Source organism: Malus sylvestris, chromosome 9 (genome assembly GCF_916048215.2).
Source record: "Malus sylvestris chromosome 9, drMalSylv7.2, whole genome shotgun sequence".
In the NCBI taxonomy this organism is placed as follows: Eukaryota; Viridiplantae; Streptophyta; class Magnoliopsida; order Rosales; family Rosaceae; genus Malus; species Malus sylvestris.
Window position 1 is genome coordinate 18,130,538 of NC_062268.1, and position 26,598 is coordinate 18,157,135.

General features: G+C 36.1%; 2 protein-coding genes and 1 long non-coding RNA gene across 31 annotated transcripts in view; 2 read left to right on the forward strand and 1 right to left on the reverse strand.

Annotated features, from left to right (window-relative positions):
* LOC126582282 (uncharacterized) overlaps window positions 1–16,059 on the reverse strand; it is an 87,917-nt gene extending 71,858 nt beyond the window's left edge. For 2 of the 29 annotated variants that reach the window (XM_050246369.1, XM_050246368.1), the window contains exons 1-4: window positions 15,423–16,059; window positions 13,520–13,611; window positions 13,249–13,301; window positions 12,913–12,982 (exon numbers count right to left, since the gene is read on the reverse strand). In XM_050246369.1, the coding sequence (XP_050102326.1) occupies window positions 12,913–12,982; window positions 13,249–13,301; window positions 13,520–13,611; window positions 15,423–15,599 (392 nt within the window). In that variant the 5' untranslated portion in view covers window positions 15,600–16,059. Of the gene's footprint in view, window positions 1–7,436; window positions 8,448–9,084; window positions 9,466–9,556; window positions 9,705–12,336; window positions 12,563–12,912; window positions 13,451–13,474; window positions 13,492–13,519; window positions 13,612–14,612; window positions 14,708–14,810; window positions 14,938–15,045; window positions 15,148–15,422 lie in introns of those variants that run through there. The other 27 variants (XR_007609397.1, XR_007609395.1, XM_050246376.1 and 24 more) reach the window with 27 other exon arrangements.
* A 364-nt stretch (window positions 16,060–16,423) lies between these two features.
* Window positions 16,424–19,200, forward strand: LOC126582284 (profilin-1). Its single transcript, XM_050246379.1, has 3 exons — window positions 16,424–16,659; window positions 17,003–17,140; window positions 18,742–19,200. Exons 1-3 carry the CDS (start codon window positions 16,537–16,539, stop codon window positions 18,874–18,876), a joined length of 396 nt encoding a protein of 131 aa, XP_050102336.1. The 5' UTR covers window positions 16,424–16,536; the 3' UTR covers window positions 18,877–19,200.
* On the forward strand, window positions 17,147–18,229 carry LOC126582290 (uncharacterized). Its single transcript, XR_007609422.1, has 2 exons — window positions 17,147–17,281; window positions 17,584–18,229. It is a non-coding gene; the product is annotated as an uncharacterized LOC126582290 (long non-coding RNA).
* Window positions 19,201–26,598: the final 7,398 nt, after the last annotated feature.

Genomic DNA, 26,598 nt, shown 5'->3' on the forward strand with positions numbered 1-26,598 from the left:
TACTGCAAATTTTAGGTGGAACGATAAAATTGCCCGCCCTACCCTGCATATTTAATTTGCCTGCAGTTTAATTTCATTGCAATTTTTAGGTGGTGCGGTATAATCGACCACACTGCTATGCATATTAAAATTTTTCCTGCTACTTGAGTGGTGTGGAATAATCGCCCATTCAATGTTACATTATTTCAATGAGAATGGTGCAGTACAATTGCCTTCCTCATTCACCCTGAAAATCTCGAGCCAAAAGTTTCGAGTGCTTATCATTTTAGCCTGAAGATCAAAATGAAAAAAAAATTGTAAGAACCAGAAGTTCTAACACTATATTCCTCCAGGAATACATATTGTTGCAAGTTCTTATACATCTCATTTTTCTTTTAGAAAAGAAAATGGCGAACTTGGCAAAGCTTAAATATGTTGCCCTGGACATTATTGGGAATAATTACCTTACATGGGTACTGGATACCAAGATCCATCTGGAAGCAGGGAATCTTGGAGATACCATCAGAGAAGTGAGCAGCTCATCCTCTCAAGAGCGGGCGAAGGCTACAATTTTTATTCGTCGCCATCTTGATGAGGCACTAAAGAGTGAGTACTTAACGGTTGAAGATCCGTTAGCTCTCTGGCAGGCTTTGAGAAGCAGATACAATCACCAGACAACGGTGATTCTTCCAAGATCTCGCTATGAATGGACTCACCTAAGGATCCAGGATTTCAAGTCAGTGGCTGAGTACAATTCTACGCTGTTCAGAATTACCTCTCAGATGAAGCTCTGTGGGGATACTATTACTGAGGAAATGTTGCTGGAAAAGACCTTTAACACATTTCATGCCTCTAACGTGCTTCTGCAGTAGCAGTATAGAGCGCGAGGCTACACTGAATACAACCAGCTGATATCTGTGCTCCTGGTAGTTGAACAGAACAATGAGCTCTTGATGAAAAACCATAATTCCCGACCTACGGGATTTGTTGTGTAAAACTAGCATTTCATATTCAATAAAAGTGGCATGTAAATTTCTTGTTATAACTTGCTTTTAACTCTGATTCCCTTACTCAGAGAGCATGGATAAAAATTATGGTCATTCTCAGAACATGAGAAATGGCAGAGATATCTGTCTTGCAAACTGCACAACAACGTATACAATACTTCGAGATTGAAAGTATTTCTCAAGCTTGATGTTTACAAAAGTAAAGGTAACAACAATATCAGGCCAATCAGATGTGAGTGAAGGCTCAGGGGAAACCCATATTATGTTACCAAATGGAACAATATTATCCATACAGAATGCGTTGTACGCTACTCGATCTACTCGAAACTTGTTGAGTTTTAAAGACATACGCTTAAATGGATACCACATTGAAACGAAAAGTGCAGAAAATGTGAAGTATCTATGCATTACCTCCAATGATACCCAGAAACGTATATTGGAGAAGTTGCGTAGTTTGTCGAGTGGATTGTATTATACATACATAAAGACAGTTGAATCACATACTGTCATGAACCAGAAGTTCATTGATTTCAAAGTTTACATACTTTGGCATGACCGTCTGGGTCATCCAGGATCCACCATAATGCGTAGGATCGTTACCAACTCTAATGGACATCCATTATTGAGCAGAGACATTGCTATCTCAAATGATAACCCTTGCAAGGCTTGTTCTCAAGGGAAAGTTGTAATTAGACCATCACAACTAAAGATTGATGCTGAATCCCCATCATTTCTGCAAAGAATTCAAGGGGATATTTGTGGACCTATTCAATCATCTTGTGGACCATTTCGATATTTTATGGTTTTGGTTGATGCATATACCAGATGGTCACATGTTTGTGTCTTATCTACTCGGAATGTAGCTTTTGTGAGACTTATTGCTCAGATAACTAAGTTACGAGCATAGTTCCCAAATTATCCCATTAAGTCAATCTAACTTAATAACGCTGATGAATTTACGTCTCAAACTTTGGATGATTACTACATAACATTGGGCATTGATGTTGAACACCTGTTCCTCATGTCCATACTTAAAATGGTTTGGCAGAAGCATTGATCAAGCGACTTTAGTTAATAGCTCGCACTCTGCTTATGAAAACCAAATTGCCAGTTTCTGCATGGGGACATGTCATCCTATATGCTGCACCATTGGTTTGATTGAGACCTATAGCCAACCATCAATACTCGTCAATACAACTCGTGTTTGGACATTAGCTAAACATTTCATATTTACGAGTTTTTGGTTGTGCTGTTTATGTGCCTATTGCACCCCCACAACACACTAAAATGGGACCTCAGCGTAGACTGGGAATTTATGTGGGTTTTGATTCACCATCTATCATTAGATATTTGGAACCCTTGACAGGTGATATGTTTACAGCTCGTTTTACTGATTGTCACTTTGATGAGACAATCTTCCCGTCATTAGGGGGAGAAAAGACCATTCCAGAAGAACAGAAAGAGCTAACATAGGTTGTTCCCACCTTGTCTCATTTTGATCCTCGAAGCATTCAATGTGAAAATGAAGTAAAAAGGATCGTTCATCTTCAAAGCATTGCCAATCAAATGCCCGATGCATTTAATAATGATATGAAAGTGACAAAATCACATATACCTGCTGCAAATGCACTTGCCAGAATTGATGTCTCTGTTGGACAAAATAAAGTGGCAGCGAATGATTTATCTGGTGCACACCTAAAGCGTGGTAGACCACCATGTTCAAAAGATTCAGCCCCTCAAAAGAGAAAGATGAGGGCACAGCTGAATCCAAATGAAATCATTCAGGAAGAGAGAATGAATGACAAATCCACAATTCATGATTCTGGACTTCTAGAAGAAGAAAATGTCCTTAATGAGACACATGTCCCTGAAGAGATAGCAGTACATAAGAGTAAAGAAATCTCCGTAAATTATGCATGTAATAATGAATTGTGGGATCAAAATGAAATAATCATTGACGATATGTTTGCATTCGTAGTAGCCACTGAAATCATATTAAGTGATGATCTTGAGCCCCGCTCTGTTGATGAATGTAAACAGAGACAAGATTGGCCTAAATGGAAAGATGCAATCCAGGCATAATTAAATTCCTTGGAAAGGCGAAGTGTTTTTGGACCAGTAGTCCAAACCCCGCTTGGTGTAAATCCCGTGGGTTACAAATGGGTATTCACAAGGAAACGAAATGAGAAAAACGAGATTGCAAGATATAAAGCAGGACTCGTTGCACAAGGTTTTTCACAAAGACCTGGAATTGATTATAAGGAGACATACTCTCCTATAATGGACACAATTACATTCCGTTACTTAATAAGTTTATTGGTTTCAAAAAAGCTTAACATGCGACTTATGGATGTCATCATTGCGTATCTATATGGAGAATTAGATACTGACATATATATGAAAGTCCCAGAAGGACTCAAGTTGCCTGAAAACAGCTAACAAATCACAAGGTATGCTCTCGATCAAATTAAGGCGATCATTGTATGGGCTAAAACAATCTGGACGAATGTGGTATAATCGTCTCAGTGAGTATTTGATCAAAGAAGGGTATATCAACATTGTCATTTACCTTTGTGTGTTCATTAAGAAATCCAACTCTGGATTTGCTATAGTGGCAGTATATGTCGATGATATGAACCTAGTTGGAATTCCTGAAAAGTTACATAAAACTGCTGAATATCTGAAAAGCGAATTTGAAATGAAAGATCTTGGAAAAACGAAATTTTGTCTCGACCTGCAGATCGAGCATTGTGCTAGTGGAATTTTGGTCCACCAATAAGCTTACATTGAAAAAATCCTGAAGCGATTTGGTATAGACAAGGCTTATCCACTCAGCACGCCAATGGTTGTTCGTTATCTAGACATTAAGAAAGATCTATTCCGTCCAAAAGAAGATGATGAAATGGTCATTGGTCCAGAAGTACCATATATGAGTGCAGTATGTGCTTTGTTGTATTTAGCACAATGTACTAGACCATATATGGCTTTTTCAGTCAACCTGTTAGCTAGGTATAGCTCTGCTCCAACAATCCGTCATTGGAAGGGTGTCAAAGATGTATTACGATACCTTCGTGGGACAACAGATATGGGTCTCTTTTACTAAAAAAACTCCACAAATGACTAGGTTCTTGTCGGATATGCAGATGCTGGTTTCCTTTCTGATCCGCATAAAGCCCGCTCACAAACTGGATATGTGTTCAAGAATGGAGATACAACAATCTCATGGCACTCAACAAAGCAAACATTAGTTGCTACATCTTAAAATCATTTAGAAATACTTGCTTTACATGAAGCAAGTCGTGAATGTTCTCGGTTAAGATCAATGATCCATCATATTTGGAATTTATGTGGTCTACCTTCAAAGACAGACACTCCAACTGTCATTCATGAAGATAATGCAGCCTGTGTTACCCAAATGAAGAAAGGATTCATCAAGGGCGATAAAACTAAACACATATCTCCAAAGTTTTTCAATGCACATGAGCTTCAGAGGGCTAAAGTTATTGAAGTCAGACAAATCCATTCTAATGAAAATCTTGCAGATTTGTTCACCAAATCTCTACCAAAATGCACGCTTCAGAAGTTAGTGCAAAGTATCGAATTACGTCGACTTACCAAACAGTTAAATTTGGAGAATGCGGAATCAGTGGGAGATACATATTATGGGGAGCATCCATGATACATGCTTGTTGTACTCTTTTTCCTTCGATTAGGATTTTTCCCACTGGTTTTTCCTATCAAGGTTTTAACGAGGCAACATAAGCATACTTAACACTATATCAACAATCCAGGTAAAGTTGTACTCTTTTTCCTTCGCTATGGTTTTTTCCCACTGGGTTTTCCCAAGCAAGGTTTTAACGAGGCAACTGATGTTGATATGTGGGCATCCAAAGGGGAGTGTTGAAACCATTTGTAGTTGAAAACATTAGCTGATGAAACCATCGGCTATCTGATGAATGCCCACATAAGTTATTTGTCAATACCTACACAAATATGATGAAGACTTTGGAAACAAAATGTTGTAATTTCAAACTTTAAGAATTTGTCGTATGGATTCGCTCTATAAATAGAGCACTCCTACTACCATCGATGTATATACAGAGAGAACATACAGAACGAAAGAAATCTCTTCCTCCATCTTTTATTTGTCATTCACTTGAGCTATAGTTTTAGTATGATATTTTACATCTGCTTCGCACCTATCTAAAAGGTTATCCCTCTAACTTTTACATATTTATAACACGTTATCAGCACGAGTCTCTAAATATAACTATTTCTCATTCCTCTTCGCCGAATGAAAATAAATTGATTGAATGAAAAATTTCAGAAAAATCAACAAGAAACAAACCTGTTTGTCGGATTCAGGTTTAGATTCAAATTCAGAGCTAGCATCATCTTTGGCAATGGCACTAGGGACTAATCATTGCTGTACTGCTTTGGAGATCTTGAAATCGATGGAGGTGGCTGCGCTTGAGCTGGGGTCAAAGGGACAGCGGGTTCTATCATTTTTGGGGTCCAGAAGAGGAGGTGGGGACGATTAACAGAAAAAATAACGAAGGTTTGACATTACAACAAATTTTTAAGATGAGGTATGACATTATAATTTTTGATGAGGTATGCCTTATAATCAAATACGTTAGGGCCGGGCATTGTTCAGGTTGGATTGGTTTCACAAAAAATTACGACCAAACCAATGACATTATAATAGTTTTTCTTTCTTTTGCCTTTTTTTTACAATATTGTTAGCCAAAATTCAACATGTCGTCAATCTTCAAAATTTCACTAACATTAAATTCAACATTCTTATCTGGTTACTGCGACTTGAAATTGTGCTTCGTACCAAGGGCTGGATGTATGAATTTCATAAGTGGCATAAGCCGGCGACGAGGAAGGCAAGCCGAGAGCATCAGAAGTGGGGGAGACCTGCGGAGGGGTGGGTTAAGTGCAACTTCGATGGAGCTTGGAACAATAGAAGTAACCGGGGAGGTTTTGAGGTGGTGATTCGAAATCATTTAGGGGAGTGTCTTGTCGCTGCTATTGGGCCTATTGAGAGGGCAAACTCTGCATTGCATGTTGAATTCTTTGTAGCTCGTAAAGCTGCAATATTGGTGGGCACTATTTGTACGGTGGAGGGGAAGATTCAGTTCGATGGAGACTCTGCGTTGGTGTTGGCTGCCATGCAGGGGAGTGGGGACGACAACTCTACCTTAGGTCCTATAATCAGTGATCTGGGATGCCTTCTCATGGAGTGGTCGGATTCGGTGGTTAGTCATATTCAACGGGAAGGGAACTTGGCAGCCTATCAACTTGCTCAGATGGAAATTAATAGTGCTAAGGAGGTAATGTGGTTTGAGGAGACTCTAGATTTGATTCAAGATATACTTCTAGGCGAGGGATTGTAATTCTTTTCCATTGTTCATTTGAGGATAGTTCTCTTGTTGTGCAAGACACTCTTTTCCTTCGACAGGGTTAAAATCCCCAGAAAGGTTTTTATCGAGGCCCATTATGCGCACTATCCTCAATTTGTACGAATTCTGATTTACTTAATGAATATCGTACCTTTGCTTCAAAAAAAAAAAAAAACCATTTTTATTTCAACCAGTAAGAGGATACATCTAAAATAAAAACTCAAAACTACAGCCGAACCAATTTATTATACGATTCCATTCTATTTTCAACCATTTGATTATTCTTAAGAAACACTTAATTGTAATAATGGTTTCTGAACGATACTCCTAGTTTAATTTTGGTCTCTAAACTCTCATATTAGTTTTTTAATCCTCGAACTCTACAGTGTGTTGTACCATTGATCATTTTCATTAATGCCATCATTTTTTTGTGTGTGTAAGAAAATTGAATACATAACCATTTTCTCCGTAGCTTAATATGTGATTTGTTAGTTATTTAAGTCCAACCACAATTCGATATCCTTTGAAATCGCATTGCCTAATATTTACAAGTTGCTAAAGTCCAACCATTTTCATTTTGTATTTTTATAGTTCAATTTTCATTTGCTTTAAGTTTTAGATATTAACTAGATAGTGATGTCCGTGTGTTGCTGGGGGATTATAAATTGGATGGATAATTATATTTCTAACATTGCAGTATATAAATTTTAATTAATAAGTGTGTGCAAAGAAGCAATTTGTCATGATATAGTGAATATTTGCTAAACTATGCCATGAGATCGTCTTACTGGGGATGAAAAGAAATTTATACAAACAATTAGAAATCATATAACTGTAAATGCCAAGTCCTGTGATCTAATGGTTAAAAATTATGTAAATTGTTTTATCTATCAAGAAATGAAAAGCATATGGAAAGTGAGTAGTTACTTGAGCGAAGAGTTTAGATAATGATTTTAAGAGCGGCAAAAGTTTTGTTGGATTGTGCTGGTTGCAAAACATGTCTTCTTTTTGCACACAGAGAAGTTTCAAATGTATGTTAAGATTATTAGGCTAATTCAGATTTATAACATTTGAGGCAAAAAATAAAAAATTGAAATAGATATTCACTTTTTAACACTTGAAAACCTGTAAGCCAGTGGCTCCAAGATGAAAAAAAAAACCCTACATAAACCCAAATCAACTAAGTTACAAAACAACTAAATATGCAAACAACATAATATTCTATGTAGTGATCTAGTTTTTTTATTTTGTAATTAAATTTGTTTGTACCATACTTGACCAATCCCGAAACTATTGAGCACCGGTCAACGTTATACCGTCAAGGACCCATAAGAGTTTTCCTCCAACCAAGAGGCCAATCACAGCGCGACATGTGTCGACATCAGAAGCCAATCATAGCGCGATACGTGTCAACGTCAGAAGTCGATCACAAGACGACACGTGTCAATGTCAGAACAAAGCTAGAAACACTCTTTTATAAAAGGAGATCATTCTCCCACAATTTTTGCTAATATCATTTGTACTAAATCATTCACTAGAACTCACTAAAGGAGAGCTTGAACCTATGTACTTGTGTAAACCCTTCACAATTAATGAGAACTCCTCTACCCCGTGGACGTAGCCAATCTGGGTGAACCACGTACATCTTGTGTTTGCATCCCTATCTCTATCCATTTACATACTTATCCACACTAGTGACCGGAGCAATCTAGCGAAGATCACAAACTTAACACTTTCGTGGTACCAAAGTTCTCACTGATTTTGTGCATCAACAAAATTTAATCTCAAATTTTTGCCCAACAATGGAACCATCAGAGATTGTGCAACAAGAGTTTAGCAAACACCATAAGAGAATGGGGATAAATTGAATAGTAATACATACACATCTATCTATATAGTACAACTAAAAGAAACTAAACATGTAACATAATTTCTTACATGTTAGTAGAGAAATTAAACCCTAATATGTTAGTAGAGAACAATTTCTTACATGTTTCAATATATCCAGAAAAATGGTTCTTTTTCCTTAATGACATGGACACCTGCAACACCCCTATAGAAATAAAAAAAAAAAACTTGAAAAATTAAAGGGAAATGATTAGACCCAATACTCTCTAATGAATTGGCAAATTGAATTGGGGTTTAGATAAATTGGCAAGAATAAAATAATGCATTCAAATACATGAACATAAGATATTAGAACAACAACAAAATCATGAGAATTCAACTTTCTAATAAACTCTAGATCCCAAAACAAAATGAATTATCCCTTCTCTATTTCCTTAGCTAGCCACCACTCTCAAAATTCCTCAATCCCTTATATCTCACAATGATAAACACATGCATGTCCATTTCAGCTCTTAAACTCGAAAGAAATGTTAGGGTTTCTTATTTTCTTACACAAATCCACCAATTTGAATCAAATCTCTGTAACATAGATGTGCAACTATCAATGGTTCTTCTTCCGCATCTTTTTCAGAAGAATAGAACCAACTGTACAAAGGCTAAAATTGTTTCTCAGTACCATTTGGCATCTACATCCAAAATATTGAAGAAATGAACTTAATGATTATGCAATGCAAGTGTGATATGGTTGATTGGTGCTTGATGTGAAGGACATTCAACCACGTTTTAAGATGCAATTTGGACCAAGAAATGAGAATGACGAATATGTGCTATGATGAGCGAGATTATATAATTGCTAAAATTTTGGATTGAAGAAAATATAGTACTTACATAGAGAAAAAGGTTCACCTTGAACACTCCATGTCCAGTGAATGAGAAACTCACTATGAAAGTTGCAAAGAAAAGATTAAATGGCATGAACGCAACGCATTTTGTCTTGATCACCAAATTTTGAAGAAAAAAAGGGCATGAGTGAGAACAAATTCAACCATCTAAGAACAATCTGAATGAGGATCATTCGACACAAAGTTATGATGACAATCAATGGCAAACATACATGAAAATTAGTGAAGCAGTACTCAAGTATCCAACGAATAATTGCCTCCCATTGTAGGTAGTCCAAGAACTTAAGCTGACAAAGACAATGGACACCAATAGAACAAAAACTGCAATTAATTAACAGTGTCAATATCCTCATCTACAATAAACATTTTAAAGAACAACAAATAGTTAGTAATGTAGAGTTGTAAAAGGTACATTAATAAGAAGAGATGCATGTAGAGCTCTTTCAGCATAAGAAATGAAAATGCTCAAGTAGGCTAACTAGAAGGCAGTCGAACTGAATTAGAACATTCAACAAAATTATTTTGTTAACTTGTCCATGATAAATCTGTTAAATGTTCACCTAGAATAGAACATCAATGATTCAATAATCAGTAGGGAAGTGCAAAATATTGAATATTAATTCAGTCCAGGAACTAAAAATTTCATAAATGGTTCTTAAATATTGAACCCTAAAAGTTAAAACATCAAAGATAACATATTTGAACAATGAAAGATCAAATTCACCTTCGGCGAGAATCGAACTTAAGACCTCTTACTTGCAACTGAAGAGGAATACCACTAAATCGTAGTACTAAATATTTGTAATTTTTAAAACATGAGATATGAAATTGTGATTCGACTCATAATTAAAGTAATTTTGTATAATTACCATAAAACAGTGATTTCAATTGTTAAAGATTTGAAAATTGTAAATGACTCAATCTCTTTTTGAAAATTACATAAAGTCTTGACAAGTTAAATCACGTGGGTCTCACATGACCATGAATGTATGCAGGAATTTTCAAGCACTTATAATCATATACGTTAGGGCCGGGCATTGTTCAGGTTGGATTGATTTCACAAAAAAAATTGCGACCAAACCAATGACATTATAATAGTTTTTCTTTCTTTTGCCTTTTTTTACAATATTGTTAGCCAAAATTCAACATGTCGTCAATCTTCAAAATTTCACTAACATTAAATTCAACATTCTTATCTAGTTACCGCCGCTTGAAATTATGCTTCGTACCAAGGGCTGGATGTAGGAATTTCATAAATGGCACAAGCCAGTGGCGAGGAAGGCAAGCCGAGAGCATCAGAAGTGGGGGAGACCTGCGGAGGGATGGGTTAAGTGCAACTTCGATGGAGCTTGGAACAATAGAAGTAACCGGGGAGGTTTTGGGGTGGTGATTTGAAATCATTTGAGGGAGTGTCTTGTCGCTGCTGTTGGGCCCATTGAGAGGGTAAACTCTGCATTGCATGCTGAATTCTTTGTAGCTCGTAGAGCTGCAATATTGGTGGGCACTATTTGTACAGTGGAGGGGAAGATTCAGTTCGATGGAGACTCTGCGTTCGTGTTGGCTTCCACGCAGGGGAGTGGGGACGACAACTCTGCCTTAGGTCCTATAATCAATGATTTGGGATGCCTTCTCATGGAGTGGTCGATTCAGTGGTTAGTCATATTCAACGAGAAGGGAACTCAGCAGCCTATCAGCTTGCTCGGTTGGGAATTAATAGTGCTCATGAGGTAATGTGGTTTGAGGAGCCTCTAGATTTGATCTAAGATATACTTCTAGAGGAGGGGTTGTAATTCTTTTCCATTGTTCATTTGAGGATAGTTCTCTTGTTGTGCAAGACACTTTTTTCCTTCGACTGGATTAAAATCTCCAGAAAGGGTTTATCAAGGCCCATTATGCGCACTATCCTCAATTTGTACGAATTCTAATTTACTTAATGAATATCGTACCTTCGCTTAAAAAAAAAAAACCATTTTTATTTCAACCAGTAAGAGGATACATCTAAAATAAAAACTCAAAACTACAGCCGAACCAATTTATTTTACGATTCCATTCGATTTTCAACCATTTGATTATTCTTAAGAAACACTTAATTGTACCAATGGTTTCTGAACATTACTCCTAGTTTAATTTTGGTCTCTAAACTCTCATATTAGTTTTTTAGTCTTCGAACTCTACAATGTGTTGTACCATTGACCATTTTCATTAACGCCATCATTTTTTTTGTTGTTAAATTTAGGAGTATATTAGGAACTTTATCCCACGTCACTAAAAATGACAAAAAAAAAATCTAATAAACCAGAATTTTTTTTTTGTGTGTAAGAAAATGGAATACATAACCATTTTCTCCGTAGCTTAATATGTGATTTGTTAGTTATTTAAGTCCAACCACGGTTCGATCTCCTTTGAAATCGCATTCCCTAATATTTACAAGTTGCTGAAGTCCAACCATTTTCATTTTGTGTTTTTATAGTTCAATTTTCATTTGTTTTAAGTTTTAGATATTAACTAGATAGTGATGTCCGCGTGTTGCTGGGGGATTATAAATTGGATGGATAATTATATTTCTAACATTGCAGTATATAAATTTTAATTAATAAGTGTGTGCAAAGAAGCAATTTGTCATGATATAGTGAATATTTGCTAAACTATGCCATGAGATCATCTTACTGGGGATGAAAAGAAATTTATACAAACAATTAGAAATCATATAACTGTAAATGTCAAGTCCTGTGATCTAATGGTTAAAAATTATGTAAATTGTTTTATCTATCAAGAAATGAAAAGCATATGGAAAGTGAGTAGTTACTTGAGGTGGGAGTTTAGATAATGATTTTAAGAGCGGCAAAAGTTTTGTTGGATTGTGCTGGTTGCAAAACATGTCTTCTTTTTGTACACATAGAAGTTTCAAATGTATGCTAAGATTATTAGGCAAATTCATATTTATAACATTTGAGGCAGAAAATAAGAAATTGAAATAGATATTCACTTTTTAACACTCAAAAACCTACAAGCCAGTGGCTCCAAGATGAAAAAAAAAACCCTACATAAACCCAAATCAACTAAGTTACAAAACAACTAAATATGCAAACAACATAACAGTCTGTGTAGTGATCTAGTTTTTTTATTTTGTAATTAAATTTAATCTCAAATTTTTGCCCAACAATGGAACCATCAGAGATTGTGCAACAATAGTTTAGTAAACACCATACGAGAATGGAGATAAATTGAATACTAATACGTACACATTTATCTATATAGTACAACTAAAAGAAACTAAACATGTAACATAATTTCTTACATGTTAGTAGAGAAATTAAACCCTAATATGTTAGTAGAGAACAATTTCTTACATGTTTCAATATATCCAGAAAAATGGTTCTTATTCCTTATGAATATGACATGGACACCTGCAACACCCCTATAGAAATGAAAAAAAACAACTTGAAAAATTAAAGGGAAATGATTAGACCCAATACTCTTTGATGAATTCCAGCAAATTGAATTGGGGTTCAGATAAATTAGCAAGAATAAAAATAGTGCATTCAAATACATGAACAAAAGATATTAGAACAACAAAAAAATCATGAGAATTCAACTTTGCAATAAATTATGGATCCCAAAACTAAATGAATTATCCCTTCTCTATTTCCTTAGCTAGCCACCACTCTCAAAATTCCTCAACCCCTTATATCTCATAATGATAAACACATGCATTTCCATTTCAACTCTTAAAACCGAAAGAAATGTTAGGGTTTCTTAGTTTCTTACCCAAATCCACCAATTTGAATCAAATCTCTGTAACATAGATGTGCAACTATGAATGGTTCTTCTTCCGCGTCTTCTTCAAAAAAATAGAACCAACTGTATAAAGGCTAAAATTGTTCCTCAATACCATTTGGCATCTACATCCAAAATATTGAAGAAATGAACTTAATGATTATGCAATGCAAGTGTGATATGGTTGATTGGTGCTTGATGTGAAGGACATTCAACCACATTTTAAGATGCAATTTGGACCAAGAAATGAGAATGACGAATAGATGCTATGATGAGCGAGATTATACAACTGCTGAAATTTTGGATTGAAGGAAATATAGTACTTACATAGAGAAAAAGGTTCACCTTGAACACTCCATATCCAGTGAATGAGAAACTCACTAAAAAAGTTGCAAAGAAAAGATTAAATGGCATGAACTCAACGGATTTTGTTTTGATCACCAAATTTTGAAGAAAAAAAGGGCATGAGTGAGAACAAATTCAACCATCTAAGAACAATTTGAATGAGGATCATTCGACACAAAGTTATGATGACAATCAATGGCAAACATACATGAAAATTAGTGAAGCAGTACTCAAGTATCCAACAAATAATTACCTCCCATTGTAGTCCAAGAACTTAAGCTGACAAAGACAATGGACACCAATAGAACAAAAACTGCAATTAATTAACAATGTCAACATCCTCATCTACAATAAACATTTTAAAAAAGAACAAATAGTCAGTAATGCAGAGTTGTAAAAGGTACCTTAATAAGAAGAGATGCAGGTAGATTACCTTAAGAGCTCTTTCAACGTAAGAAATGAAAATGCTCAAGTAGGCTAACTAGAAAGCAGTCGAACTGAATTAGAACATTCAACAAAATTATTTTGTTAACTTGTCCATGATAAATGTCACATCCCGGCCCGGGGTGAACCACTTCCCGGGCCCGCTCCACCACCGTAGCATGATATTGTCCGCTTTGGGCTTACCATTCACTCACAGTTTTGTTTTTGGGAACTCACGAGCAACTTCCCAGTGGGTCACCTATCCTGGGAGTGCTCTGGCTTCCTTCTCGCTTAACTTCGGAGTTCCTACGGGACCCGAAGCCAGTGAGCTCCCAAAAGGCCTCGTGCTAGGTAGGGATGAGAATATACATTTAAGGATCACTTCCATGGGCGATGTGGGATGTTACAATCCACCCCCCTTAGGGGCCCGACGTCCTTGTCGGCACACTTCCGACCAGGGATTGGCTCTGATACCATTTGTCACATCCCGGCCCGGGGTGGACCACTTCACGGGCCCGCTCCACCACCGTAGCACGATATTGTCCGCTTTGGGCTTACCATTCCCTCACGGTTTTGTTTTTGGGAACTCATGAGCAACTTCCCAGTGGGTCACCCATCCTGGGAGTGACCTGGCCTCCTTCTCGCTTAACTTCGGAGTTCTTACGGAACCCGAAGCCAGTGAGCTCCCAAAAGGCCTCGTGCTAGGTAGGGATGAGAATATACATTTAAGGATCACTTCCCTGGGCGATGTGGGATGTTACAGAAAATTTCATAAAAATTTGAGAAGGAAACACAAATTTACTGATAAAATTCAAGAAATTTAGTCAAATCCAAAAAACAAAAATCCAAATTTCATAAGAAAATCAAGAAAAAAATATTAAAATTACTGGTAAAAATCAATAATTTTTTTCTTCTAAATATACCTTGTGAGAATTGCAGCACTGCTTTGTGAGATATAAAGGAGGCAACTTTGGAATCAAAAGTATCAACGTTGGCCGCGACGAACTTGTCCTCGGAACTTCAGAAACCCATATAAAAAAAATCAATTTTTCATTCTATAGACGTAAAATTATAGCAGAAATCGATTATATGTAAGTACATAACTGTATACATAGATATACCTGTGGAAGAAACAGAGCAGATGACCCACTGAGAGGAGAAAGGTTGATTTGAAGCTGCTATGAAAAAATTCGTCAATGGGGTCAAGCTACCTCTCTAAAAATGAAACAGTCCCTACAAAATTCAAGGCTCAAAAATAAAATAAAATACAAATTCAGAAGAAATCTGAGAACAAATCATGCCGTCAAACAAATATGAGAAAAAAAAAGAAATAAATTCAAGTTAAAAATTACTTACCCACAAACCCAAACCACATCCCTAAACATTACACACCGCAAAACTCTAGAAATCACCAGAATTGAAAACCAGCGCCACTGGATATTGTGTTATAGATATCCTCTGCAATTCAAAGTGCGTAAACTATAACTAACTAGTCATCAGATAAAACTGATCGAAATATGATTTTGAAGGGAGATAATAGGCATATCTTGGAGAACAAAGAGCTCCTAATTGGCAAACTAAATTATTTTATTATGATATTTTTGGCCGGTTAAATGCTAACATGTATATAGTAGAATTAGTTACTTCACGATTCTAGACCATATATATTGAACGGAAGAAAGAGAGAAATAGAGAGTCGCAAATAAAATTCTAGAGAGGGCGAGCGGAATCACCGTGAATTCAAAGCTGCTTGAAGAATTTTCTTCAAATCGAGACAGGATTTGCGTCAGGTCGTCATCGTCGACAAAGAGCGTATGAAATCTTCTTCGATATTGAGACCTTACGAATCTTAGCGTCGGGTATGTCGTTGACAGAGTGCTTCTCGATCTCGAACTGGAGTTGGTGACCATCGGGGAGTTCGATGTTCTATTTGGCCAAGAATTTGGTGCTTCGGAGAGAGAGTTGCGCAGGAAAGTTAAAGTAGATGGAGTTGACGAAGGGTAGCTAAATCAGAGTTGACGAAGGGTAGCTAAATCAGAGTTGAACGATAACGGCAAATGGAGAACGAAGGGTTTCTAGTGATCATGCTTTCTGGAAGCGAACAGTGCTTTGTCTTAGCAGAAGGTGCAGCGATGGGGACAAAATCGTCTTTTTCATATGTAGAAGTGGTAAAAAATGGCTGATAACAAAGGAATTGGAGGGGTACTTTAGTCTGTTTACTTTTAATGAACAGTGTTTTGTGTTGGGTTTTAGTATAGGTATAATTTATAAATTTTCATTTGTGAGCTTCTTCTATTGTTTTTTGAAGATATAAGTTGAAGTTCCTATTATACCTCTAGATTTAACGGAAAAAAAAAAGACAGCGTTAGAGAAAAAGACCAATGATGCAGTGCAACACATTGTTAAATTTGAGGGCTAAAAAAACTAATTTGAGAGTCCAGAAACTAAAATTAAACTAAAAGTAAAGTTTATAACTATTGCTACAATTAAGCTCCTAAAAAATAATAATAAACCGGTCACCGTGATTTGGTTCGGCCGGTTTGGTCCATACCAAATTGATGGACGGCCCCACTCTATGCAGTAGCAGGACGTTTAAGGCACTCAACCGATCACGTTCATATCCAACGCCTGTAAAGAGATCACCGACCCAACACCAACGTGGTTATGTTTACACCAAGATTTAGTGGGCCCCACCCCACCACCAAGTTCCCCCTCCTTTTCTCTTTCAAGTTTCAGGCCAACTCCTCGTGTGTTATATAAGGAGTCTGAGCGCAGAAGAAAATTTGCAAAATTTTACAAAATCAAAGTTAATTCGAGGAATTTCGACGATCACGATTGAATCAGAAAATGTCGTGGCAGGCGTACGTCGACGATCACTTGATGTGCGACATCGACGGCCACCATCTGACAGCCGCGGCCATCCTCGGCCACGACGGTAGTGTGTGGGCCCATAGCTCCACCTTCCCTAAGGTTCTCTCACATTCTACAACTTTCTCTTTTTCCGATTACTCTTCATTGTCATTTTATTATTTGATCTGTGCTCTGTTTGTTTCCTCGGAAAACTTCAATTTTCTCGGAAAATGAAGTAATTGGATTGCAGATGCGGGACTTGTGAACCTAATGGATACTGATTTCAACATTTCAATTCAGATTCTGATAGGAATGGATTTTTTTTTTCTTAGTGATGATCGATATGGTTTGTGAATTGTGATTGATATTTTCTGTTTGGTTGCTGAGAAAATGTTCTCCGTTGTGGTAGTTAGTGAGTGATGGAGACTAATATTGGTTTGCTTATTTTATTATTTATGTGCAGTTTAAGCCGGAAGAGATTACGGCGATAATGAAAGATTTTGATGAGCCAGGGTCTCTTGCCCCAACTGGATTACACCTTGGTGGGACAAAGTACATGGTTATTCAGGGCGAGGGCGGAGCTGTGATTCGTGGCAAGAAGGTTTGTTTATTTTGTTCCTCTCCTTCATCATACACTAATTGGTCATTGATGTCATTGCTTTGAATTCTTTTTGGTGTAATTCGGGTTAGGTGTGTGTATTTCGAATGAAAACAATGTTTTCGAGAAAATTCCCTTTCGAAAGTGTGTTTCTTGATTAGGGTTTCAGTCCATGACTAACACAATGTCCGCAAAAGGTTTCAGGTCTTTGTTTCCTAATAGTAATAATGATTATGAACAAATAAACAATTTTGGGCAGAAATGAAATGACTAAGAAAATGCTCGTGTGTGTATTATCCAATATAACTTCTAAAAAACATGACATCCTTGATCAATCAAAGGCCTCAGAAGATAGCAGTTGTGCATGAGACAAGACTCTCGATTCGTCATGAGAGTATATTGTTAGGTTTCTAATGGAACATTTACTAAATTATTCTCTATATAAGTAGAAGAATTTACATGAAAAACCCTACATTTTCAAGAAATCGCGTCTTTAGATTAGGCTTGCATCTCTCAAATGACAAGTGAAAAAGAAATGGGGTCATTTTATGTTCATGTAATGGATCTGGCTGTAAAGTGTAAAGGAATTAATTCACTCATGAACAGCTTACTGTTTTTTTGCTCGATCCCATGGCTTCTTAATCGTCACCATGTGAGCTTTTAGGCAGAGCTTCATGGGTCTCAATTTGTGTATTTTAGATTATACAATTACATATCAAAATCATGTTATAGATACTCAATGATATGTTTATATTATAATTGTTCCCCAATTGAGCGTAATTCTCAGGCTGGTTTGAGTTTGGATCTAGACTCCTGGAAAAGTAGTGGCTGAGCTTGAGTTTGCTAGCAGGCAAGACTCAATTTAAGTTCTAATAATAGCCATTTGTAATTGAAGATGTGGACGGTTTATTTCATAGTTTATGAAAGAAAGGTTCTTTTCAGGTCATTATTTGAGAATATAGGATTATTAGCCTAAATTGCTCATAAAGGTTTGCAATGAAAACTGTAAAGCAGTATACGTGCACCCATGTCATAAGTAGTGGTCCTCATGGTTGTTTCAGCTTTTTGACTTATAAAATTGTTCACCATCGATTCCATCTGTTGAAGTTTCTTCATATTGCAGTCAACATTCTGCCTTCTCATCTGTTGATTATTATAGGGCTTTAGATAAGGGAGTTTTAACGAAAAGCCCACTGTACTTCCTTAAAAGAATAATAATAGAGCTTCAAGAGTCCCACAGGTGGACCGCTTAAATATTCCTCTTTTGTGTATCCAGATTTCCTTTTGGGCTCTTTGTTTAAATTTTAATTAGTCCCTCTCGATAATAGTCTCACATAGCTAAAGTACACAAACACATGGTTGTCTAATTGCATATGATTTATCTGCTGTAAAGTTTACTACCAAACTCTTCCCAACAAGAGGATGCCCCTCATGATTATGAGGTCCATAACTTTGCGGAAGGAGCTACGTACACTTGCAACCACCGACGCTAATTTACACCGAATTGCCTTTTTCATGTGCCTTTATGATGTATTTCTTGCTGTCTATGCAAAGTGTTTCTGGTCTATGTGTTAATGGCATGCTGGATTTGATTTCCTCTGCAGGGCTCTGGTGGCGTAACTGTGAAGAAAACCGGCCAAGCTCTGGTTTTCGGTATATATGAGGAGCCCTTGACTCCAGGACAATGTAATATGATTGTGGAGAGGTTGGGAGACTACCTGATTGATCAAGGCCTATAACTCATATTACCGTCATGATTTTCATACACTGAAGTTGTCTTTTTCGGCTTGCATATACTTGCTGGTTATATGGTTTGAACTGGCACTGTTGGTGGTGTTACTGAAAATAACCGTGCGCAGACGGATGCATTGCCTTCTGGTGATCAAGGATTTGTTCATTTCTCCGATTTTTTGTGTGTTTCTGAACGTGTGTATTTATTCGCTCAGCTCTTTGTTTGCTCCTAAGTTCTGAGTATCCTTGGATTTCACCTTATTACGATGTGGTAAAAATTATTTGTTCAATTCCGAAGAAATGTTGTTGTATAATATATCGATGGCTGAAAATCTAGTGTATAACAACTCTGTAAACCGTAACCAACTATTGGGTGGAAGTTGGACAAAAAGGAGCCTTCCACGGCTGGAGAACAACTTGTCAATGCCGAACTCATCTCCTCTTGGCAGGCCCTGTGCTCCAAGTGCTCGACAAAAGACCGCAATGAATTTATACGGTAGTTGATCCATATGTTTGATCTATGTCATGCATTGCCGAGTCTAATAGTGTAAGTTTGTAACTAAACACGGCCTTAAAGTGATTGGTTGTATGAGCAGTTGAGTTTGGTCCTGAACTCATAGGGCACACCTTATCCACCATGGGCAGGTAGCAAATAACGAATGAGAGAAGAAAAAAAAATTGAAGCTAGTTTATGGTAAAACTACTACTTTCATTATGATTCGGATTGGTCGTAAATAACAATCAGTATAGCTTATCCAATTAAGATTTTGATGAATTTTAAAAGATTTTAGAACTATAGGTGTATTGAAATAGGATTTTAAATGAATTTGCTAAACTCTAGTGGTATTCAATCTTGATTTCAAAAAGCATGTCAAAATCTGGTGGTATTCAATCTCGAGTTTTTTAAAATGTTTCAAAATCTGGTTGTATTCAAAATTCAATGAATTTGTAGGAATTTAGGAGTTGAAGGGTTTTGGTGCATTCTAGAGTGGAAAATATAAATACCAAAAGCCCTCACAAATCATGCCTCTACCCCTAAGATTTCTTCGTGATTCCTCCCTCTACAAAATATGAGCATACCTCGATATGAACGAAATCTTCTTCTAAACAGACATGTAAAGGTAACACGCCAAGAAATTTACAAAATTCTTTTTCAATATTTTTGTCTTCTCTATATGGCCAAATCTTTATCTCGTCTCTCTTCAAGAAAGACAACCAGTAATCAACAATTTTCTTGTCTTCTCGTGGTCAATTTTTATTATTTGTTTTTGAGAACCTTAAAATCTCAATTCAATTCAATCGAATTCTAAGCATCAATTTCCTTTCCTGATCTTGATATCTCATAATCAATAAGTTGTACTTGCCAACACCACTCCCCTTCATCACCATAGAAATCTTCTTCTTTTTTTGGCATCCTCATTGTGACTTTTGGCATCTTCTGTAAATGCTATAAAAGCTCCATAACAAAATTCGTATAAAATTCCTTTTAAATCCATATGAAGTCTATGTGAATCCATTAAAATTCATGAGGAGTCTATATGAATCTATTAAAATTCATAGACTCCATGGGAGTCATAATTTCATTAGAATTCATCAAATTTTCAATTGGATACATCTCTCTATCACCTCAAGAATAAAATTATGACCCTGTCCCCAAAATTGACTACTTCTCCCAAGCTCTTAAAATATGATATTGATGGGTGGTTGAAGGTACAAAATATGGATAAAGGGGGAGGGAGATAATGGTTGGGTAGGCCACGGCTGCAAGGAAGGACTAATTCTGAATTGATGTGAGAAGGTTCGTTTGCCCATCTAGTCGTATCTATAATTCTTCTATACTATATATCAAGATAAAAATGGCTTTTGGCATCATAGAATGTTACTCATTTTATTCATACGGAAATCTTACAAGGATTTAATTTCTCATGTGCACACACAACACACGAATGTGAACTCACCACTAGACCGTTGTACTAAGTAGTTGTGCCATTCACTTTTAACTTTGTTAATCATCTCAACCAGTTTATATTTTGAATTCATATATTCATATATCTTTTGTAAGAAATTAGAAAATTAAAAAATTACTAAGACATCTAATTAATGTGATGAAAATAAACGAATATAGTGCTGCAAAGACATATAAAAAAATGACTATGATTTAATCAAACTATCATATGGTTTCTAATTTTGGTAATTTTCGGTAGATATGATCTTTGAGGAAAGTCCTAAAAGATAAATGGTTGAATTGTTGAAATGCAATGTGAATTCAGCCCTACAGTGTCCAGGGGTTTTTAAAAAATTCCTTAACAAAAGCTCATTATACAATAAGCAAGTCTTCGAGCACCACATAATGATATGTACCATCCTATATTCCAAGGACATTGTATAATGATACAACCATTTATTTTTCAAGTATCCCTCTATGACTAAAAAACTTTACTAGAACATGTCTTCAAGCACCTGGTGGGGATTGCTGATTCTTGCCGACATTTTCCAAAAGCTTATCCATATGTATATCGACAACTACTATGGTTTGTTGAGGGCAACTGCAGGAAACTGTCGATTAGTGTTGAAGACTATCAAATATAGGGATCAAATACAAATACACAAACAAATATACATAGAGATTTGAAGCTGTTGAGATCATCAGCAACTCATGATCTCATGCTGGCTACACCACTAAACACACCCCATGTTAATGTGAGATGACCATACACCCCAATAATCATTTTCTTCAAGCTCTCAATATTACACTACTCTCACCCTCCATTGTAAAATAATGTAAACCATAACCACTAAATGTAAACAAGCCCACCCCAACTATAATTTTCAGAGAAAACAAGAAGGGGGTTATACTTTAAGGGTATAACAATATTAAATTATTTTATTACGTGTTATAACATGAATGAATTTTACGTATTAACTTAAAACTAAGGGAGACTTTGGATCCGGTCCCTAGCCACTAACATTCTTTGACTAAAACCTTAATTGTATTCAAATTTTTTATCAAAGTCCCTTGACTTTGTACACCTCATTATTGCTATTGATATGTATTTTCATATGTTTGATGTTAATTACTTGACATATTATGGGATTTAAAATCACATATTATATGGCATATAAATTTAAAAAAATAAAAATAAAAATGAAAATACTCAAAAATTTTGATTGAATAAATAGATAAAAACAGGTAATAATATAACTTTGAAATAATAAATGTCAAATGAATGTACTCATAGTGTTAAAAAAAAAATAGGGGTACATTTTATTATAGAATATGCATACATTATAACTATAAATAAATAGATTTTACATAAAAAAATGGATACATTTTACATAAAAAAATGGTACATTGACAACAACAAAAAATTGGTATATTTTACATATAACAAGCGGTACATTTATAAAGATAAATGAGTACATTATAAATTAAATTATGAGTATAAATAAAAAATTTAAAAATATGGGCAAAAAATGAAATTAATATATGGGTACAAACTAAAACTAAAAAGAAAATCGGTACAAGTTAAAAAAAGGTTGCAAATTAAAAATGGTACAAACAAAAATAGAAATATATGATACAAAGTTTAACCATAAATATAAAAATACCAAATGTAACGTTTCTAACACTAAATGAATATGTATTAAAAATAAAATTTAATTATGTTGATATGTAAATAATTTATAATTGAAATAAGGACATTCGTTAAAAACTAGTGACACACCCCGACCCAGGATGTCCACTAGGAATCCGAATCGAGCTATGCTGGCCGACACCTGGAAGGTGACGAAGCCATAAATTGTGATGATGTGGAAAAATGTGAATACATTTAAACCTAAAAGTGCTTAAAAACCAGAGTGCGCTGGTGAGCGGGAATGAACCCACTTCACACGTGACGTTAGAGCATAAATAAGTACAGCAGAGTGGATTGAAAATCATACCATCGAAAAAAATCTCCAATACTAAGATTTGTCACGAATCCTCGTCGATAAGAAAGCTCAGCTAATAAAACCTGGAGGGTGAAAACAAAACAATGGTGAGTGGCCCTAGAAATAAAATCTTAATAGAAACCTTTTAAAACGTTATAACCCCTCACTGCAACACCTGTATAGTTTCCAGAAAAATCATACCACGTATCATTGTGAAATCAAAAGTATATCAACAGTAAATCCATAAATATACCACGACATAGCATCTCATTAGCAATATAAATAATCATGTGCTCAATAATCTATATTAGCACACAAGTCGGAGTCACCTAATGTGACCTGTACGATTGCACCCATAGCTCATTAATCAATGCTAGCACATAAGTCGGAGTCACCTATTGTGACATGTACGACTCCCCCATATCTCATCAATCAATGCTAGCACATAAGTCGAAGTCACCTATAGTGATCTGTACGACTCATCCACATCTCATCAATCAATGCTAGCACATAAGTCGGAGTCACCTATAGTGACCTGTACGACTCATATCGGAGTTGCCTATATAGCTCGCCAATTCCTGCACACGAGTCGGAACCATTTAAGGTGGTATATACAACAGGCTGGGTGTAAATAAATACGCTCAAGTGCTACGATCACGTGAAGGCTATGCAAAGATTCGCAAGTTACCTACTAGTCGGAACCACCTAATGTGGTTTGTATGACAGGCTGACACTTGCCTTGGATCCAAGGTAAGCGTGTGGTGCGGGAGGTGAATGATCACGTGAAGGCTAGGCCCTGCCTCGGGTGGAGCACTAACACCGGGGTGCAGGACAATGAAATATAAATACATCTCAACACAATTATACTCACTACCATCAATATACTCACCTGAAGCTTATCGGGGCATCCGCAGCGTCATTTGACATAACCACTTTAACGTCCCAACATTCTTAATCGGAACTAAACCCAGTGATAGACCATAATAAAATCATGGTTAATCTCTACACTGTTAATCATCATAACTTCTTTCCTTAAAGAAACCAAGTACCCTGTTAAATTTGGATTGTTTTATGGCTGCATCTAATTGTCTTGTTAGACTGCCTACGTACCATCAAACGGGATCAAACCATTCGTAGTTCAACTTAGTACGTCAAAGCATTCACAGTCATTATATGTAGGTAATATGCATATAGATATGCCATAATGCAATCTAACACTCAACCATATCATAGTATCTTAGACTATATAAATATATGTATGACATGGCATAGATATGCATAAATCAAATTAAAAGCGTTTGCAGAATTATCAATCATATATATATACGATAAAAGGAAAAGACCCACTCACCTAAGGTTCGTGCTACGACTCCCTAGCACGAATATCAAGACATCACGAACCATCGTCGCCTAGAACAATTATCAAATCACGTCTCAGAGTTTATAACAATAGAAAACATAATTTACGTAAAACACATCCCTACGTAATTCAATCCGGAAGATACGCATCACGGATTTCCGATCTGTTACTTCCAAAGATACACATTATAATTCTAGAATAATATCCAAAAGTTTCGGGACGATCCAACGGTCGGATCTTTGCCAATTGCCAAAACCAAGTGGCGGTTAACGTTTTATTTTACGAACTTACAAATCAAATTCGGAAAGATCCGTGCGTCGGATTCCTAATCCATAAGTTCCTATAATTCTCAAATATTACGAACAATAACCTATTAAAGTTTGATGACGATCTAACGGTTAGATCGTCGATTCATATAATGACCTAATCACGTATTGTAGAGAATTTAGGTTCTAACGATCAACCTGCGTCATACTATTGTCAGAACTGAATTCAAGGCATCTAATTTAGCCTGGCCACGCGCCGCCGTGGGTGGCGATCGGCCGCCCCGACTAGCCGGAAAATCCAACTAATTCAAAAAATTCCCAAATTTTGCAGAAATGAAGATCTCCAAGGGTAGAGCAAGTTTTATACCTGTGACCAAGTCCAATTTGGCCGGGAAATGCTCCAATTTCACTCAAACCCGCCGGAACCCTAAAATGGGTGAACTTCGATTCTCCTTCCTCAGTGTTCCAACGCCCCTACAACCAGTTGGGTCTTGTTCATGGGTCCAAGGGGAGTTAGTTAAGGGTGGTGGTAGGTGGTGAAACTCGCCGGATTGAAGGAATCATCGTCGAAACCTCACGGGTCACCCGCACGGTTTTACACGGTTTTGGCCTAAAAAATCTTCAAATTTAGATGGAGATAGAAGATGGGGTATTGTGGAATAGGTTGTAGGTGAGGGATGGGTGAAAATCACCTGAAAAATTGGTGGAAATGGCCGGAAACAGAACCAGGTCGCCGTCGATTTTGTCTGCATGGATGAGTGTCGACGGGAAGGGATGGGGAAAATTCCCCTTTTCCTCATTGGCTAATGCCTTTTCCTAATTGGTTGATGCCTTTTTCCTTCATTAACATTAATTAGTCAGTTTTCCCACAAGGTGGGAGTTTAACACTTTATAATCTAAAATATAAATAATCAATTTCAAACGTCTGTAACTATACCGTTATAATCCGGATTCGCAAACGGTTTTCGCCTATGCGTTCGTACCAACGAGTACCACACAATACGTTAAAAGAATAAGTCTTATGTTTCTCTAGACGATGGTCAATGCAAGTCAAAGTCCTTGCCTCTAGGTTATTTTCGTCAATTCCCTCGATTAAAATAAATAAAAACGTAAATTTAGGGACGGGTTGTCACAACTAGGGACCTTGATAAAAAAGTAAAAAGAAATATGGTTTTAATCAATGCAATAGAAGAAATAGGAATGAGAACCTAATTTCTCTTAAAATTAAACTAGTAAAAGAAAACAAATTAACAAAGAATTGTCGACGACTCTATATGAAAACCCTCTAATTATTAACTATATATTTGGGTGTCTCTATGATCATGAACAACAACAAAATTTCATTAGGTTTTTTACTCCTATATGATTCTTGATAAGGAAGTAGGTTAAGGTCATATGTTGGAGTAAGTCCATCCCTATCCAAACTATATATGTACCTCATGTTGGTACATCTAGAACAACCTTCATTATTATTATTATTATTATTTTATTTTTTTAAACAACCTTCATTATTTTATTTTATTTTTTAAACAACCTTTATTTTTGACCCACCCTTAGAAGTTAGAACCAACGAGAAAATTACTTTAGAAAATTAGACACTCTGGTCCAATGCATGGTGACTCAGTAACGTACGTGGGTGGGTGGGTAGCTTAAAGGATGTAGAGCTTATCCTCTTTTGTTCGTACCGTATAACATAAGTCAATAATTTCAAACCATGTGTGAGAAGATAAGAATCTTTTGGATAAGGCAATGTATGAAAAGGAAACAACCAAGGCAATGCATAACTTCAATAAGCATGTTTTTTAATTTTATTAAAAAAAAATTGGGAGACAGGTGGAGTGCATGGATTCTTGCATGGTGTCTAGATTAGCTAGTGGTCCATATTTGTACCCATAATTAAAAATAAGAAAAATTATCAATTGCATCTTCCATTTATTTTTTTAACAATATTTGCATTCATGTCTCACTCATTACGAATAATATCTTCATCGTATAACTTTTTGTATAATTAGAATAGTTAAATTTCTTAATCTTCATTTAATTATTTTTCACAAAATTTAAATTAGAGATCGTTAAGTTATTTGAATGTTTCAAATAAATATATAGATTAGGGTTCATGAATATGTTATTTGATACTCACACTACCTATTTGTTCCATATATTTGGATGCATAA

Coding starts and splice junctions, on each gene's coding strand:
- LOC126582284 (XM_050246379.1), top strand. CDS start 16,537: ATGTCGTGGCAGGCGTACGTCGACGATCACTTGATGTGCGACATCGAC. Junction 16,660..17,002: donor ATAGCTCCACCTTCCCTAAG/GTTCTCTCACAT, acceptor ATTTATGTGCAG/TTTAAGCCGGAAGAGATTAC. Junction 17,141..18,741: donor CTGTGATTCGTGGCAAGAAG/GTTTGTTTATTT, acceptor TTTCCTCTGCAG/GGCTCTGGTGGCGTAACTGT.